An 18935-nucleotide genomic window follows, 5' to 3' on the forward strand; every position below is an offset into this window, starting at 1 on the left:
TAAAGTATAAATGTGAAGAGAAGAAAAATAATGCGTTATTTTTCATAGCTAATGATTGAACACAATGGGTCATAAAAAGTAAACAATATTATCTTTAATATCCCACTAAAAAATAAAGAAGCACAATATGTATATATTTTCTCCACATTCACATTCATCCTTTAATTTGATTCCAATAATTTCCCTTTCATTTTCTTGAAAAAAAATAGTGGACATAATATTACTTTAAAGTCAATAATAGATACTCAGTTTAAGAAAAATCGATCAAAACAGCCTGTAAAAGAAGTAGCAAACATATATAACAATAGTAACCGAGAATATTTACTGTAATTTTTTTTACAATATGAATAGAAAAAAATCTTTTCAAAGTCTCTTATGTATAAAATGAATATTTCTTATGTGTAAAATAAAGATTACTTTATAAAAAAAAAGTAACATTAAATAATAAATTTATGAATAACCTATAAAATCATTATTCAAAATTTTTTTTTTATGACTATACATGAATAATTTTATCAATCGACTCATATGCTCTTTAATAAAAAATTTATTATTTTATTTTTATTCTTCAACTACAATTATGTACTTTTCAAACCAAATGAAATCCCTCAATATTGTAAAATAAAGAGAAAAACAATTGTGTACTTTTCAAACCAAATGAAATCTCTCAATATTGTAAAATAAAGAGAAAATGCATAAGTGACTTCAATCTATGTTCGAAATTTTAAAGACACACTTATATTATATTAATGTTTTCTTACTTTTGAACTTATTTTATAAATAATTTTTTTCGTTTTTCAGCCTATGTGGCACTAGCTTGAAAGAAAATGTCAACACACGTTGGACTCACAAGATAGTGTCACGTAGGTCATTGAAAAACTGCACCAATTTTCTTTAAAAAGTTATTTTTTAAAAGATCTTATATATATATATATATATATATATATATATAAAAGCTAACTAATTAAAACAAATTAGTGGAAGGGAATTGGGTTTCATATATTCCTCCCTTGTAAGTAACAAAACTCTTAAATTATGTTGTGTTACGTTTTAGAACTTTGTTAAATTTACAAATTGCTCATAATTTTTTCCCATAAAACCATACAATAGCGTATTTATGAAAAAATGGCAACTAGCTCTTTTAAAAATTATAAGCTAATTGAGTTTAATTTATATATTATATGGATCATATATGTATAATCAGACCACTCGAGAAAAATTACACACATGACTTAATATTTTCTATTATAGATATAAAGAGATTTTGTGATATTAAAAATAAGAAAAATTACATGTTATAACACTGTAAAGATGATTTTATTGCTCAAATTTTTTTCTTAGGCTCAGTGGCAAAATTATATCCCAAAAATGGGGCCTGTAAACTTTGTGGTCTCTCAAAAAAATAGTTACTTTTCATGTATATATTTTTAAGATTGATATGATATTATATATTGGTACCTATATTATATTAAGGTGATATAGTGCACCTAGTTAGAACATTGAGTTATGTAACTAGAGGTCTACAAATTAGTTCTCATTCAATACATTTTTTTCTTATCTTTTTACTAGCTAGTGCACCCATATACCTTTTGTTTTAATGAAAGTTGTGCATAACTAATTTTCGATTAATTTTATGGGATACTTGTCATTTTCTATTAGAAACAGATTCATGATTCGAATCTTGAGGAATTTATTATTTCTCTATAGAGAAGTTCGTATATTTCAAACAACTTCATTCAAAATTGGAACAGATCCACATTCGACACGAGTATATACGTTAATACATTATGATAATATTGAATAAAATGTCTTATTTTTTTATTTGTACAAAACTCGTGTGCTTGAGAGTTCTTGATGACAAAATCACTTGGTGTATTTTTTCCTCTGCTGAGTTTTGACACAAAAGCTTCAGAATTCTCAACCACTTCACTAATTACTAAGATACAAATACACCCATATTTTAGGAAGTACATATTCTCATTGGCTTAGCCCGTTGATGAAATTTAAACTCTACGACATTTTTTTAATCAAATTCATCTCAATTGCTTACTCTGAAACTTGACTAGTTCAGAAATACATTAAAAAGTTTCACATATGAAAGATCTTTTTTTAATTTTATTTCTATAAAAACGATTTAATATTCAAAGCCCAAACTTAAAACAATAAATCTCTTGGAAGAAACTCCAACTAAATTTGCATCCATAATACATGATGAAACAAACTTTGATTATTCAAGAAATACCCTACCACCATTCCCTCCATCACCCCCACCCCACCCCCACCCTCCACATACAAGTGTGAAAATAACCATTATGCCCATTACCCCATCCCCACAAAGAAAAAAAAGGAATTAAAAAGTAGTGTATTACTAAAAAAGAGTTCTCTTATTTAAAGAGAAAATGAAAGGTGCATCTTCTTAGCTTCTTTTTCTTCTAAGTTCTATCTCATTAATTATAGTAGCCAGACCAGCATTTTTGCTTCACTCAACAACCAACTTATATATATATATCCTCCTCCTCTTTAATACATTACAATAAATAAAAAAAAATATTTTTATTCATTTAATTCCTTCTATAAATACACACCAAAACTAACACTAAGCAACCAAAAATATAGAATTCATAAACCCCCTTTTAATTTTTCCTTCTCTCCCTTTGTGTCTTCTTGATTATCTTGATATATATATACTTAGAAACCTTTTCAATCTCCACAAAAAAAAAAATTATGTTGAAGAAAAGAGGCATTGATGTTTGGGCATTAATATTTTTAATATTTGTTATTAGTTTTATTAATACAAATTCAGCACAAAATTTTAGCAGAAACAATTTTCCAAGGGACTTTGTTTTTGGTACTGCTTCTTCTGCTTATCAGGTTTGTCTTCTTCTTCTTTTATTTGTTTTCACTATACATTCATGTGAATGTGAATGTGGATCACTCATTTTTATATCCATTCAATAGTTTTTTTATTTTTGTTTTAATATATTATTATTATTATAATCCTTGACCATAGCCAAAAATTTTCTTTTTCAAAATGTATTTTAATCTTATTGTTAACATGTTCCAAATCGGTACCTTCTCTCATGAGATAGCTTTTAGAGTTGAGTTACGCCTAAGTATCATATTTTAACATGGTATCAGAATCAGACTCATTCCAATTTATTGTTCACCAATGATGGCCACATTTAGAAGTGTTCACGCTTCAATTGAGGTCTAGGCATACAGAAGAATGTTAATTAAGAGGCGTAAGTGTCATATTTTAACACATATAAACATGAAATAATACTCCTTTGATAAAAATTCTGATAGGTATTTATTCAAGGTCTAATTAGGATGTCTCTCTCATATTTCTTTTAGAAATTTGCGATAGATTTAAGTAAAAAATAATTGCTAATCACATTTGACGATAGATTATGAAAATTATTGTTAGTAATAGATTATTTAGATTTCTAATTTTTGTTTGTTGTAGTGTTTTCTCATGGCTTTAACATTACTTTTCTCTTTTTTATTAAATTCTTTACTTCAAGCTTGGTATAAATTTTGGCATAAAAAGGAGTAAAGTTTAGTTCTTTATTTTAAAATAATAATTTAATGGTGCTTTCCTTGAAAGTAATTCTCTATTAGTAGAATGTTTTTGTTTTTTTTATTTTCATTTTCTATTTCCTGCCAAAAATAGCTAGAGCCAACGAAAAAAGTGCATTTAGTGGAGAACAAAACAAATTTTGTTGGAACCTTAATCAATTAATTCGCTAATTAAGCGTGTAGTAGTTATTTAATCATCTAATTAATTATGAAATATCCACCAATGATGTGACTTTAATGTTCTAGAATAAAAAAGTAGATAGATATTCCAAATAGAGAAAAAAAATCCCTCTTAAAAAATAAAAGGGTTTATTGTAAATTTAGTCCCTCAATTTTTATCAAAATCTGATTTTGACTCTCACTATAATATTTGGCTGAACCTAATAATGTTAAATAACTAAAATATATATTGTTTATCCCTTTATATAAGAAATATGTGAGATTTAAAATACTTTTAGAACATGATCATTGATCACCATCAATAATAATACAAATTGAACATATTACACCAATTATTGAATGATTTAATAACTTGATATTATGATTAATATTAGTCTTTTTTGATATTTGAAACAGAATCATAAAAAAGAAAGTTGATTTTGATAAATTTTTCTAACAGAATTCGTGAAATTATAATTTTTAATATATATATTTTCATTAGTCGGGAAGGTGCCTAGAAGTGCTTATTACTATACCACACTACACTTCGCTCAGACTTAACTGTGTCTTGAGAATGGATCCTATAAAAACACTATTAAAAGGACGATCCTTGACCTCTCTTCATTCTCTAGAGATTTCCTAACCTTTCTTTAACATAGATTGACAATGAGCAAAATAGAGATGAAAGTCTCTATTTTGCAAATAGAGCTATATATATATATATATATATATAAATTATGAAAATCAAACATATAATATTTATTCATTAAAAAATAGATCAATTTACAAAATGTAATTTGTAAAAATAAAGATAATTATGCATCTGCTTGATGGATATTGGGATGAGCTAAAGGGGTGTGCAAAAAAACAGAAAAATCATTTTCGCCGGAAAATTTTTACGAGAATAACATTTTTCTATTTTATTTTATCTTTTAGAATATATTCTAACCTTCCTAATTTTAATATTTTTTATCTAAAAAAAAAAGTTTAGTTTATTTTGAAATAAAAAAATATTAAATTTTTAAGATTTTCTGATCAAATTCTAGCATTTTTTTTTAACTATTTACCATTATCTAATAAAAATATATTATAAACATTATGAGACGAAGGAAGTACAATTTGGAAAAAGAAAGAAAATAAAATAAATTTAATTGGAAGCTTAGAGCAATAATTAGATATGCGTGTGGGTATATGATTGTATAATTAAAGGCAATTAAAATAATAAATTCTGTCATAAATAATGAAATATGTCCCCCATTAGATGTGACTGTATTGTTCAGTAATTTTAAAAAGATAAATATTCCTTATTAATTAAATAGGGAATTAAACACAAAAGCTTTAAAGAAAATCATCAAGTTAAAGTTCCTTTAATCCACTTGTCAATTTTTGATAAATGTCAATTTCATTTTTAAATAGAGAATTAAACACTTAAAGGATCATATTAATCAATTATCCAATCATTCCCGTGACCTCCCACCCCACTAGACAAAAGTTTTGTTTTTCATCATTTCAATAGAATTCACTTTTTGTTTTGTTTTGGGGTGAGGGTGGGTGGGGGTGGGTTAACACTGTTTTGAGTTTTGACATTTAATTATTCCATTGAATAGAAAAATTTATGAGAAAGCAAGGGTTTTTTCTGGGTCGAGTTTGTCGCATCAGACTTGTTTAATATGGGTTATTATATTTGGTTTGTGAGCTATTACATAGAAATGAGGGTTTTATCCTCTGCACATCCAAAAGATAGCGATTGCGAATTTTCTTAGTCATCAAAAGAAAAATATTTGACAACACAACTTAAATATCTTTTTTCATCATTTAAGTGATTCGAACAATAAACAAATCCATTTTCAGACATTTCTAGATTCATTCAGATATTTCTTATAGAAAATAAATGTTTTTTTAATTAATTTTCTTATGTAATCTTTATTTTTGTTTGAGTTTTCAAAAAAAAATTAACTTTTAAGAAAATTCATCTTCAAGAAGGCAAATTCATGGGAGGGTTCGAAAAAGATAATCTTAATGCTATAATATATTTTTTTTAAATAACTTGAAAGATATTAAAGAGTATTTAAAACTCGGTATAAAGTAAATATTGCTATCAAATTTAAGAGGATTTTTTTATGTGTTTTTTCAATTTTTATTATAAAAATTTATCAGCATTAAATATCTATATGAAATAAATAATATTTAAAACACACCATATAACTTTTTTCTAAGGACTATTTCAACATATTAGGTACGAGTTTAATTCAACGTAGTTTTTGACATAAAGTATAAATTTATATATATAATTATTAAAATAACAATAATAAGTATCAATTTATAAACTATACATAAAATAATTCAATATTAAGAATCTTAAAAATTACAACCCAAATTTTTGCAATATCAAATATTTGAAAAAATGTTAAATGAAAATTATTGCAAAAGAAAACTATATTTTTCTGCTAATACTAATATATCATTACTTACTTGTCATAGATATATTTTATTTTTGTGCATCTAATATAATCCTTTTAATTTTACACATTTAACTAATTAATATTTATGAGATGATAATGTAATATGTTATGGTTGAATATAGTTTGAAGGAGCTGTGAAAGAGGATGGAAGAGGCCAAACTATATGGGACAAATTTTCTCATTCTTTTGGTAAAAAATTGTGCATGCACTTTCCCCACTAATATTTTTTTTACCTTTTTTTTATTTATTTGGTATATTTTCTCATTATTTTTATGTTTCAAATACTAGTAAGGGAATAATTTAAAAAGTTCGAGCAACATAGTTAAATATTAATGGATATGTTTGGTGGATTTTGCAGGTAAAGTAATTGATTTTAGCAATGGTGATGTAGCCGTGGATCAATATCATCGGTATCTGGTAAATTTAATTTATAGTATAATTTAATTTTCTAGTTATTTTTTAATTTTTTTAAATTTTTATTTAATGTTTGATATCTGAATTACAGTACTATTTAGATTTGCATCAGATAGGACCCTTCCAGGATTAGTCGTTTCTATCATAAAAATTTCATACTCAAAACTCGTAATTGAGACGCTCCATCGAATAATTCCGATTCCATTTTTTTTTTTGACAGGAAGATATACAACTTATGAAGGATATGGGAATGGATGCCTATAGATTCTCTATTGCTTGGGCCAGAATTTTCCCTAGTAAATCTTCTTATATTATAAAGTTATTCACAACAACAATATTTTGATATAGCAATTAAAAAAGTAAAAAATATCTGAATAAATAACCATGCACCACACAAAAACAAATAATTAACTCTATTTGTTTTTAATTATTATTAGATGGAACTGGAGAAATCAATCAAGCTGGAGTTGATCACTACAACAAGTTTATCAATGCTTTACTAGCTAATGGTACAATTGGCATTCTTACTCTCTTATTTTACGTGAAGGTGTTACTGTCTGGGGTCGAACAAAGTTTTTTCTTTTACAATGATTTTCTCAATATGTATTTTCAAAAAAAAAAATAAATTTACATCATTAGTTATGTTGACTTATAGTAGTACTTTTTATGTAGTTATCAAATATGTAAATTTTATTTATGAAACAACTTAACAAAATTATACCTGAATTCATAGTCAGAATAAGTATTTTGATCGTTAGTACTCCGAACCCCTTCACATAATTTGGATAGAGGGAGTATATATCATTTCTTTAGTATTTATGCCAAACTTTTTCTTTTTTTTTGACATTAAACATAGATAAATTGATTGTTACAATGTGTATGAATCCTAGGAATTAAACCATATGTAACATTATACCATTGGGACCTTCCTCAAGCTCTAGAAGACAAGTACACTGGATGGCTAAGCCCACAAATCATGTAAGTTTCACCACAAGATATTTATTCCAACTTGTCTGGATTTATGTCATGTAACATTTTTTGTCATTATTGACAGAGAAGATTTCGCGATATATGCGGAGACATGCTTCAAGAAATTTGGTGATAGGGTGAAGAATTGGATCACTATCAATGAGCCTCATACGGTTGCCGTCCAAGGGTTTGATGTAGGTCTACAAGCACCGGGGCGATGTTCCATCCTCCTACGAGCTCTTTGCAGAGCTGGAAACTCTGCAACTGAGCCTTACATTGTTACTCACAATCTACTCCTTGCTCATGCTACTGCTGTTGACATTTATAAAAAGAAGTACAAGGTAAAAAAACCTTGAAAAAAAACACATTCAATATATTGAGACTTTTCCTAGCCAGTATACATAGATTATACACTGATCATACATGATTATACCCATAGTATACATAGAATATACATATATTATACATCCGCGGAGTGTTCTTGTAATCAAGTGTCGTTGCAGCCAACACAACACGGATCAATTGGGATATCCCTAGATAGCTTTTGGTATGAGCCTTTAACAAACTCCAAAGATGACATTGAAGCAACACAAAGGGCAATTGAGTTTAATTTAGACTGGTAAGGATTTTGTTGTAGTAGTAAAAAATGCTCACTCATTTTTTCGTTTTGATGGTGAAATGTTCTGTTTCTGAATTCAGGTATCTTGAACCTGTGATTCTTGGAAGGTATCCGAGTTCGATGGTAGAGAGAGTGGGAAGCCGATTACCTAAATTTTCGCCAACTGAGTCTGCACTCGTGAAAGGTTCCTACGATTTCATAGGCATAAATCATTATACTACATGGTATGCTAGCAAGAATAAAACCAACATAATTGGTGCTCTGCTCAATGACTCTGTTGCAGACTCTGGTGCTATAACCCTTCGTATGTAGTTGACAACTCTATTAACTGATTCATGATTAATTCTACTTATCGCGAAATTCATTGTTCATTAAAAACTAAACTTTTTTTTTGGTTGTGCGATCGTATCTTGCAGCATTCAAAGGCATAAAGCCAATAGCAGACAGGGTATGTAATTTCGTATCTTGAATTGAAACGATTTTTATGTTCTGTTATATTATATGTTCTCTATAATAACCAAAAAGTATAAGTGCAATAATGATGATATTTAATTACAGGCAAGTTCAATATGGCTGTACATAGTACCTTCTGGTATTAGAAGCTTATTGAACTACATCAAGCAAAAGTATGAGAACCCTCTAATCATAATCACTGAAAATGGTAAGTTTCTAAATCTATAACGTAGCTACAAGAAAAATGTGAATTACATGGAGATTTTTTTCGGATTTAGTATACAAATTTGTAGGATAATAAGTTTCTTATGGTTCGAGCCGGTTATTTTAATTTCTTGAACTGTTACAGGAATGGATGATGCAAATAGCATATTTACATCACGAGAACATACTCTCAAGGATACAAAAAGGATCAATTATCACAATGACTATCTTACTAATCTGCTAGATGCTATCAAGTAAGTTATTCGTGTCTGAAATCCTACTTGATCAACAAATTTTAAAGCACAACGTATTCATTCGATATCTATATTGGTGAATATGCAGAGAAGATGGATGCAATGTGAAAGGATACTTTGTGTGGTCTTTGATGGATAACTGGGAATGGGCAGCTGGGTTTTCGTCGAGGTTTGGTCTTTATTACGTGGATTACAAGGACAACCTCAAGAGATATCCTAAAGATTCCGTGAACTGGTTCAAGAACTTCTTAGGATCTGCTTAAATTGATACATGTTACTTATAAGCACCATATATGCTGAGGTTCCACGCGTAAAAAAACATACCGCAATGTATACAAACAATTATTCTTTTACAATATCTTAATGTCATTCAATAGATTCCACTCAGTTTGCTCATACATAGGTTGTTTGGTATCACGTACGAGTTTTGTTATTGCTCGATCACTTCCTTTTCTGCTATTATGTGATTAATTTGTACTCAAATTCAGTTGAATCATCCGTTTAAACAAGCTCAAAATGGGCATTTTGAGCTAATTTTGAGTTTTAGGAGTCAGAGTTGAGACTTAGTAGTTTGTTGTGCTAGTTGAGTACTCCCTGTACATCCTAACTAGCAAACCTCCTTAGTTGGAAAATCACAATTATATATACTCAGGGCCGGGTTAATGCCTTTAAAAATGAGGCAATCGTTTTAGGCCCAAAATTTAAGGGGTCCCATTTTACAGTAACAAGAACTATTATACTTTTTTTTTAAAAAAAAATAAAAATAAAATTTCACTGTGTCTTTTAGTTCATTTTGAAACATTAAAGAATGTTTTGTTTCTTCTTTGTCAAATTTTAATTAATTGATTTTTTCACGTGATATGTTTATAATCACAAGATTAATTTTTTTTTGGTATATATATATGTATATAATTTAGCTTAAGACCACAAGATCTGAAAATCCTTTTTTACTCTTTTAAGTTTCATGTCGAGTTAAAATTGGGCAAAAGATTAAAACTTACAGAATACTATTTATAGAAAAACTAACCTTTTTAATTAAGAAGAAAGAAATAATTTTATATATCAAAAATAATTTTAAATATATTAACAATTTTACATCTTTAAAAGCTAGAAGAGTAGATTTTATATAAAAAATAATAAAAAATGTATAATTGCTAATTTCTTTCCCTCAAATCCTGGATGAGAGTAGTATCCTAATCATCTAGACTACAATGCGTTGTTGAACATATTAAGGGTAGTTAATTTTTAATACTGCTTAATATTTGGAAACTAGTCTATAATAAAAAAAGACAAATAAAAAGAACATAGTCCAAGTTTTATTACCACTTTAATCCACCCTTAAAAATAACATAGCAAAGTCAGAATTTTCATGTCAAAATTATTTAAGTTAGTCTTAATTTTTATTTGATTTCATTAAAGTATAGCAATGTGGAAAAGAGATTAAGATTTGAGGTTTGTGTGCAATAGGTGTAGTCACTTGGATTACATAACCACTAATCAAATTTGAATCTAATAAGTTTACATTAGGTCTAATCAAATTTGAAGCTAATAAGCTGTGTACATGAGGTCTACATCAAATTTGAATCGGAATTCCTTCTGGTTATGTTCTTAGAGAGAGAACCTATCAAAATTTGGAGAGTTAAGCTAGTCGGACTTTTAAAAAATAAAAATTGTCAACAATGTGATCCATGAAAGTTTGGTGTGTTCATGTGTAGACATGCTTCAAAGAATTTTGGTGACAGGATGAATTACTGAATCACATCAATAAACCTCATATTGATGTCATCGTTGAATTTGATGTAGGGCTACAATCACTAGGTTGTGTTCCATAGTTACTCACAGTCTACTCCTCGCTCATACCGTTGTTGTTGATATTTACACCAAAAAAAAAATGGAAAGAGAAAAGCATGCAATAATTATTTTCCTAACCAATATACATAAAGTATAAACTGACTATATATGATTATACTCATAGTATACATTTTTAAATACATATGCAAACTATTTCTGTAATTAGTCTTTGTAATCAATTGGTGTTGCAACCAAGACAACATGTATCAATTTGGATATCACTAGATACCTTTTGGTATTAGCCTTTAACAAACTCTAAAAATGACATTGAAGCAACACAGTTTAATTTAGACCGGTAAAGATTTTGTTATTGAAGTCTAAAATGTTTCTCATTTTTTCCTTTTGATGGTGAAATGTTTTGTTACTAAATTCAGGTATCTTGGGCCTGTAAAGAGTGGAAAGCCTTTTGCCTAAATTTTCGCCAATTGAGTCTTCACTTGTGAAAGGTTCATAGGATTTCCTAGGAATAAATCATTATACTACGTGGTATGCCAGCAAAAACAAAACCAACATAATTGGTGTTCTGCTCGATGACTCTATCGCAGACTCTAGTGCCATTACCCTTATTCGTATGTCATTGATAACACTATTAACTAATTACATGATTCATTCTACGGATCGCGGAAAACTCATTGTGCATTAAGAACTAAGAATTTGACGTGTGGTTTTGTATCTTGCAGCATTCAAAGGTATAAAGTCAATAGCAGACAGGGTTATGTTAAACCTCTCTATAACAATACTTCACTATAATAACTAAGTTTAATTTTGAACGATTTTCATGTTATGTTATACTATATGCTCTCTATAACAAACAAAACGTATTTGTACAATGTTGATGGTATTTACTTGCAGGCAACTTCAATATGGTTGTACATAGTGGCTCATTGTATTAGAAGCTTAATGAACTACATCAAGCAAAAGTATGAGAACCCTCTAATTAATTAAAATGGTAAGTCTCTAATCTATAATGTAGCTTCTAAATTATACATCAATCTATATTTATTGAATTCGAAAAAGAGTCTAGAAGAAATGGTCCGAGCCTCTTATTTTGATTTCTTGAATTGTTACATGAATGGATGATGCATATATACATCGCGACAAGATACTCTCAAGGATACGAAAAGGATCAATTATCAGTAATCACAATGACTATCTTACTAATCTGCTAGCTGTTAGGATATACTATTAACCATGCGTTTTGATATAGTATTAACATTGAACAATTGTTTGTTTATTTATTTATTCAATTCAATAAAGTGTTACATTAAATAAATCAATTGTCATATATGTGTCCTTAACTTATATAGTAGATGATTTGGTGTATAGAGTATAAGCTTATAAACAGAAGATTAAATTATCAGTTCTTATAAGTTAAAAATTTATAGTTCACAATCATAGATGAAAATTTGGACAAAATCATCAGAAAGATTGTAGCACGAGATTAAATATAATTTATCTTGATTATGAGAATGGCATAGTTCTAACTTCTCGTGCTAGTGCATTTGGTATGTATTGAACGGGACCAAGCAGAGATAGTTGTTTTAGACTGATTGATAAAAACATATTCTCTAAACTATTAAATGTACTTATATTCTTAATCTTGATATAACGATTATGATCTGTATATATTATTTATCATTTTGATTTATTAAAAGGTGAGATTCTGAGATGGGTCAATATGTCTGGTAGATTGGATGATAATAATATATATTGGTGAAATAATTAGTTAGTTGATGAAATCCAGGTCTCAGTATAGAGATTGATGATACACCTTTTATGAGAAGCTTGTAAGTTTTCATGTGTAAATCCGGCCGGTAGATTTATGAATCTGGCACATGAAATAAGTTAAGTATTGCTCTAAAAGAAGTTAGTCATTGAATTAAATTCGTCAGTAATTTAATTTATTGATTAGTATCAGTAATCTTAACATGGGGAATCAAATAAGTGTTTAGTGGTGAATTTCGAAATAAATAGATGAGTTCAATTACGAATTTTTAGTGGAATGATTTGTAATTTATTATGGTAAGAATAATTCAAATTAATTATTTAGAATTATTTCCATAATAGGAAGCCTCAGAAATAAATTTTGTGGTCCCTCCAGTGCCCAATTTAACTAGAACTCAGAATCCTATTTTCTAGTAGAAGATGGAAAAGTAGCCTTCTCCTAAAAGAAAAAGAATTGATTTTTCCTCTCCTCTTTGGACTAGGAAGACATCTCTATAAATAGGGATTTTTCTAACCTAGATTTGATAGAGTATTCTATACAATACTTGCCAACCAAGTATTGAGAGAGTTCACTTGTTGATTGGGATCACTGTAGAAGACTATAGAACTGGAGTTGGATTTACTTCAAGATATCTGCACACGCTTCAAGAGGTAATCCTGAGTTAATTTTCAGCATACTTTGTATGTGATAACTATTTGTGATTGTTATTTATATTCATGCAAGATGTATAATTCTGGAATGCTTCCGCTGTGTATGCTATTTTCCAACACTAGCTGCTATCAAGTAAGTTATAATTCGTGTCTAAAATCCTACTTGATCGATAAATTTAAAACACAACGTATTCATTCGATATCTGTTTTGGTGAACATGCAGAGAAGATGGTTGCAATGTGAAAGGATACTTTGTGTGGTCTTAATTTGATGGATAACTAGGAATGAGCAACTGGATTTTCGTCAAGGTTTGGTCTTTATTACATGGAGGACAACCTCAAGAGATATCCCAAAGATTCTGTGAACTGGTTCAAGAATTTTTTAGGATCTGCTTAAATTGATACATGTTACTTACAAGCAACATATATGGTTAGGTTCCACGCATAAAAACACGCGTAAAAAGGCATAACGCGATGTATACAAACATTTATTCTTTCACAATATCTTAATGTCATTTAATAGATTCCACTCAGTTTTCTCATACATAGGTTGTTTGTATTATACGAATTTTGTTATTGCTCGATCACTTTCTTTTCTGCTATTATGTGATTAATTTGTACTCAAATTCAGTTGGAATATCCGTTTAATCAAGTTCAAAATGTTCATTTTGAGCTAGTTTTGAGTTTTAGGAGTCAGAGTTTGAGACTTAGTCTAGAAATAAGGATCAAAATTATCAGATTCAAAGTAGTGTTCAGTGCTATTTAGTGCTCCCTATGCATCCTAACTAGTAACCTCTGTCGCTCGAAAATGACGTTATATGTACTCGGGAATCATAGTATATAAACTGCAGCGTTACTCAATGTCTTCTAAAAAAGTATAACTTACATAAATCTCATAGTCTAAAGAGTAAATTATATCTTATCCCTATTCTTTTTCTAATTATAATAATCCCTTAAAATATGTACCTTCCAGATACATAAGTCATCATCCAGATACATTAATTATAATACAATAAGAATTCTTCTATTTCGCTAAAAAGGAAATAAAATCTGAAAATCTAATTACATCCCATAAACTACGCTTACATTTCTTCTTACTCTCAATCATACGAATGGAAATCCAGAATGAAGAAATTCAAAATTTCAAATTGCTCCCAATGGATACCCAAAATCTCACATCTTGTCTTCATCACCTACTTTTCACTACCCTAATTATAATTTCAGATTTTATTTCTAATACTTTTTATTTTCATTTACAGAACCTCCATTGATATGGTATTACTGTTCATCAAGATTCATCTTTGCTAGTGAGAACCCAATCCATTTTTCCCTAGCTAAACCCCTTTTTTTTCACAAAATGAGGTTCTTTTCTTGGAATTTGAGATGTTATTTTGAGTTGAACTACAACCTTCTATGTTTTTTGCTTTTATCTGTTAAAAGATCAGTTTTTTTTTTAATTTAGTGATTTAAGAATCTTGGATCTTTATCTGAATTTGAAATTTAAGGTTGATATGTTTTGTTTTGTGGAGAGAACTAACTGAAGTTTGTGAATCACAAATAGTCACTGCAATTGAACTAGATATCGAGGGTTGAGGAAAAATTTGGAGATCTGATACAACGTTGACGTGAAAAAATAAGAGTTTGAATTTTCAATATATCTGTTATGCATTAATACAACAAATCAAAAGGTTGTAGAGATGCATAACTTTGATGGATCATTTGTACCTTTTATAATGTTATGTAATCGATTTTTGAATTTCATTTTCGTGATGGATAAATTTATAAAATATATTACTATATATGTATCTTGTTTAAATTAATAAGTGTTGTATTTCTACTAGATAACATAAAAAATTGTTGCTCTAAGATGTTTGGTTTGAGACCGATACAAGTACATTGTTGTTTGATAATTGTTATATATTGGGTACATTTAGTATAAATTTGAATTTACGTATCATGCTTAAAAAAATAGTGCATGATATGTTATTATTTATGTATCTTATTTTGTTTGAGAACAGAATGCATATGTATCATAAATTTGTAGATGAAAAGGCTGATACATGATAATGATAATACATTTGATAGAATTTTTGTATCAAGTATCAATACTAATTAAGATTATGTATCAAACTAATATTTGAACATGATACATTGTGCATGCTAGATTTTTAATGTATCATAATGTTGAAACGAATGTTTTATACATTAGCTTAAAAAACAAAATCAACTAGATACATTGAAAATCTGAATCTATATGTATAAAAAAAGATGAACCACCAAAAAGTTGAAAAAAGTCAACAATCTAATCAATAGAAAGCAACGGAGATGTATCCTTCTCGCACTAATTGGCTAAGCCTAATACTGAAAGATCGAACCAGTGAAATGAAGTGTATCAAGACCGCCATTAGAAATTCCTGGAACAATTCCAAATGCACTCAAGATGAATATCAACATTAGCAACGTTTTCTACCTCTCTTCCAGTAAATAGATCGAGAGTAACAAATTCAATAATTTTTTTAAGATGAAAAAAAAATTGAAAATTGAAGTGATGGAAAGAAACCTACCTCTTGAATAACTTAAAATCATTAATTTGAAAGAGAAAAGATTTGAAATTCAAAAATAGATTAATGTAGGTAACCGTAGAGAGATTTGTGGCTTGAAAAAAAGAAAGAAAACCACGGGTATAAGATTTCAAATTACTGTATCCAGAAAAATAAATGATGGGAGCAAAGGATTAGATTTTTGATATTTTTTGAAATGGTAGGAAAAATAATAAAATATGATGATAATAGTGTGTAGTTAGGTAATTTTTCTTTAAAAAGGCATTCATCTTGGCCCAAAATTTAAGGGATCCAATTTATAGTAATATAATAGAATTATGTTTTTTTTTTAAAAATAATAAATTATAATGTGTCTTTTAGTTAATTTTGAGACATTAAAGAATGTTTTGTTTCTTTTTGTCAATTTTTTAATTGAACTTTCCAAAAAAATTGTAATGTGTCTTTTAGTTCATTTTGAAACATTAAAGAATGTTTTGTTTCTTTTGTCAGTTTTTTATATAACTTTCCACATGACATGTTTAAAGCCACAAGATTAAAATATTATATATATAAAATTTAGTTTAAAACCACAAGATTTGAAAATCTTCTTTACTCTGTTAAGTTTCATGTAAAGTCAATATTCATTAAAAAATTAAAAATAATGGAGTAATATTTATAGAAAAATAAATAATTTTACGTGTTAAAAAAACGAGAAGAATAGACTTAACATAAAAAATAATAAAAAATTAAAAGTTGTGAATCTTCTTCCACTCAAATCCTAGTGGTCAAGATCTGAACATGAAATGAGAGTCGACTATCCTAACTAACTAAAGTACAACAAATTGTTGAATAAATTAAAGTTGTTAATTTTGAAGATTGCTTAATATTTGGAAATTAGTCTATCGTAAAAAGATAATAGTCCAAGTTTTCTTAAAATTTTGCTTCACACACAAAAATTAAATTTCTAACTAATGTACTAGTTTTTAGTTTGATTTGATTAAAGTACAAGAATATAAAAAACAATCAAGATTTGAAGTTTGTATGCAAGCTGAATAACAACAAGTATCCAGTAGGGAAGTCACTTAGGTTACATAACATATCAAATATGAAGCTAATTAGTTAAAAAAGTGGAATCTTAGAATAGTAATAGTGGGAATAATCAATCAAAGTTATAATTTGGTGGAATTCCTTTTGCTTATGTTCTCAAATAGAACTAAGAAAACTTGGAGGATTGAGTATTTTAAGTTATAGGGGTTGAATTCTTAAAAAAATAATGATTTATAACACTTTTGCTTTTTGGAGGTTTTGACATGTACATGACGTCGAGCAACATAAAATGTAAGTACACCACCCATAATTACCTCAATACGCGAAGACATGCTTCAAAATTTGGTAATAGTGCGATGAACTAGATCACTGTCAATGAGCCTCATATTATTATCATCCAAGACTTTGATGTAGCGCTACAAGAATCGAAGTGATGTTTGATCCTTCTATGAGCTTTATGCAGGGCCAAAAACTCATTAACTGAGCCACATATTGTTATTCACAATTTACTCATGGCTCATGCCACTATTGTTGCCTATCATATTATACTAAAAGCATGAAGCTCTATAGTTGAAACTTGAATTACAAAAATATCCCTAATCATATTAAAAATAACCACTTTGTCATGATCATTTAAATAATGTATCAAACTTTTCATATTACAACATTTATATCTTTTGTTTTTTAAACTTCAATCAGTTAAATATTCTATACCTTTTTCATATTCTTTGCACTTTATAAAGTTATCACCTTGTCAAATTTCTTTATCATTTTTTTCTTACTCCTCTTCTGTTAGACTACAGAAAAACTACTATTACTATCGCCCTCTTATTTGTTGAATTTTGTCTAGCATCAGGTAATAGTATTTTTCCCTATTTATCATTTTATTTTTACTCCTCTTCTACTTAGACTACAGAAAAACTACTATTGCTATCGCCCTCTTATTTGTTGAATTTTGTCCAGCATAAGGTAATACTATTTTGTTTCCCATCAAATAAGTTTAGTTTCTGTTTACTGCTTAAATATGACTTGTGTTTACAAAATATTGTGTATAGAAAATATTTTTATTTTATTTATTTCACACTTTACATTTTTAGTTTGCTACAAAAAATATCACTTTGGGAGTAGCTACTGAACCAAATTCATAAGTATGTATATATTTCATGAGTCTGATTTTAAATTCAACTTTATTGGTTTCATTAAATGTCACTTTTGGATGCATTGTGGCATCTCACTTCTAATTTAGTATATGTATTTTTTTTTAAACATTATTAGTATCATACTTAAAAGTTGTGTCTTCGTGAAAAAATAGAAAAACTTCCAAGCATGTATCTCATTCTATTACATGACAAATGAATAATATTACGTTACAAATAAATGTTGCATTTGAATCTACTTTTCAACTGAATTACTGTTCAATTGCTCCATATATACATATTTAAGTAGAGTATTATATACTTCATTTTAGGAAGTTTATTAATTAGCATGAGACACGTGTCAAGAAATTAGATCAACTAAAACGAAGAAAAATCTAAGTCAAAATAAAAAAATCCCTTTAAGTATTAATTTATTATTTACAAATTATTTAAAATAGGTTTTTTATTAAATATTTATTTTGATATTCATGAATTTTGACTCTTCTTATTATGATAATTAACACTCCTATATATAGATAGACTTACAATTCAATACTCATTATTAAATTGTAAGTTATTATTAGCAAGAAAACAAAATTAAAAAAAAAATCTAAAAACCTTACATCTTTCACGTACTAATAGTAATGATTTTTCATAATGATAGTTGCTATGAATTTCTTAATAATTAGTTATAATGACATTCCATTACACATTTAATATTTTAAATTTATTTTAAACATATTATGTCCTTAGGTTTTTACACTATCAAATTTAAATGTTATAAATTATTAAATTAATTAATTATTCAATAATAAATAGAAAATCATCATATTAATACACATAGCTTTTATTATCACTAATTTTTCATTATGT

General features: G+C 27.9%; 1 protein-coding gene across 1 annotated transcript; it reads left to right on the forward strand.

The window, feature by feature from the left end:
* The first annotated feature begins 2386 nt into the window (after positions 1 to 2386).
* LOC101256510 (beta-glucosidase 40) lies at positions 2387 to 9500 on the forward strand. Its single transcript, XM_004228358.4, has 13 exons — positions 2387 to 2871; positions 6323 to 6389; positions 6559 to 6617; positions 6835 to 6910; positions 7052 to 7123; positions 7505 to 7592; positions 7669 to 7924; positions 8087 to 8202; positions 8283 to 8506; positions 8619 to 8650; positions 8761 to 8863; positions 9005 to 9113; positions 9202 to 9500. The coding sequence occupies exons 1-13, from the start codon at positions 2725 to 2727 to the stop codon at positions 9374 to 9376; spliced, it is 1524 nt and encodes a 507-aa protein (XP_004228406.1). The 5' UTR covers positions 2387 to 2724; the 3' UTR covers positions 9377 to 9500.
* The last annotated feature ends 9435 nt before the right edge of the window (positions 9501 to 18935 follow it).

This window comes from Solanum lycopersicum, chromosome 1, assembly GCF_036512215.1.
Source record: "Solanum lycopersicum chromosome 1, SLM_r2.1".
Classification (NCBI taxonomy): Eukaryota; Viridiplantae; Streptophyta; class Magnoliopsida; order Solanales; family Solanaceae; genus Solanum; species Solanum lycopersicum.

Bases quoted from the DNA above. Each gene is read 5' to 3' on its own strand.
- LOC101256510 (XM_004228358.4), top strand. From the start codon at position 2,725: ATGTTGAAGAAAAGAGGCATTGATGTTTGGGCATTAATATTTTTAATA. The intron at 2,872-6,322 runs GTTTGTCTTCTT...GGTTGAATATAG, and splicing joins CTGCTTCTTCTGCTTATCAG to TTTGAAGGAGCTGTGAAAGA. The intron at 7,593-7,668 runs GTAAGTTTCACC...CATTATTGACAG, and splicing joins TGGCTAAGCCCACAAATCAT to AGAAGATTTCGCGATATATG.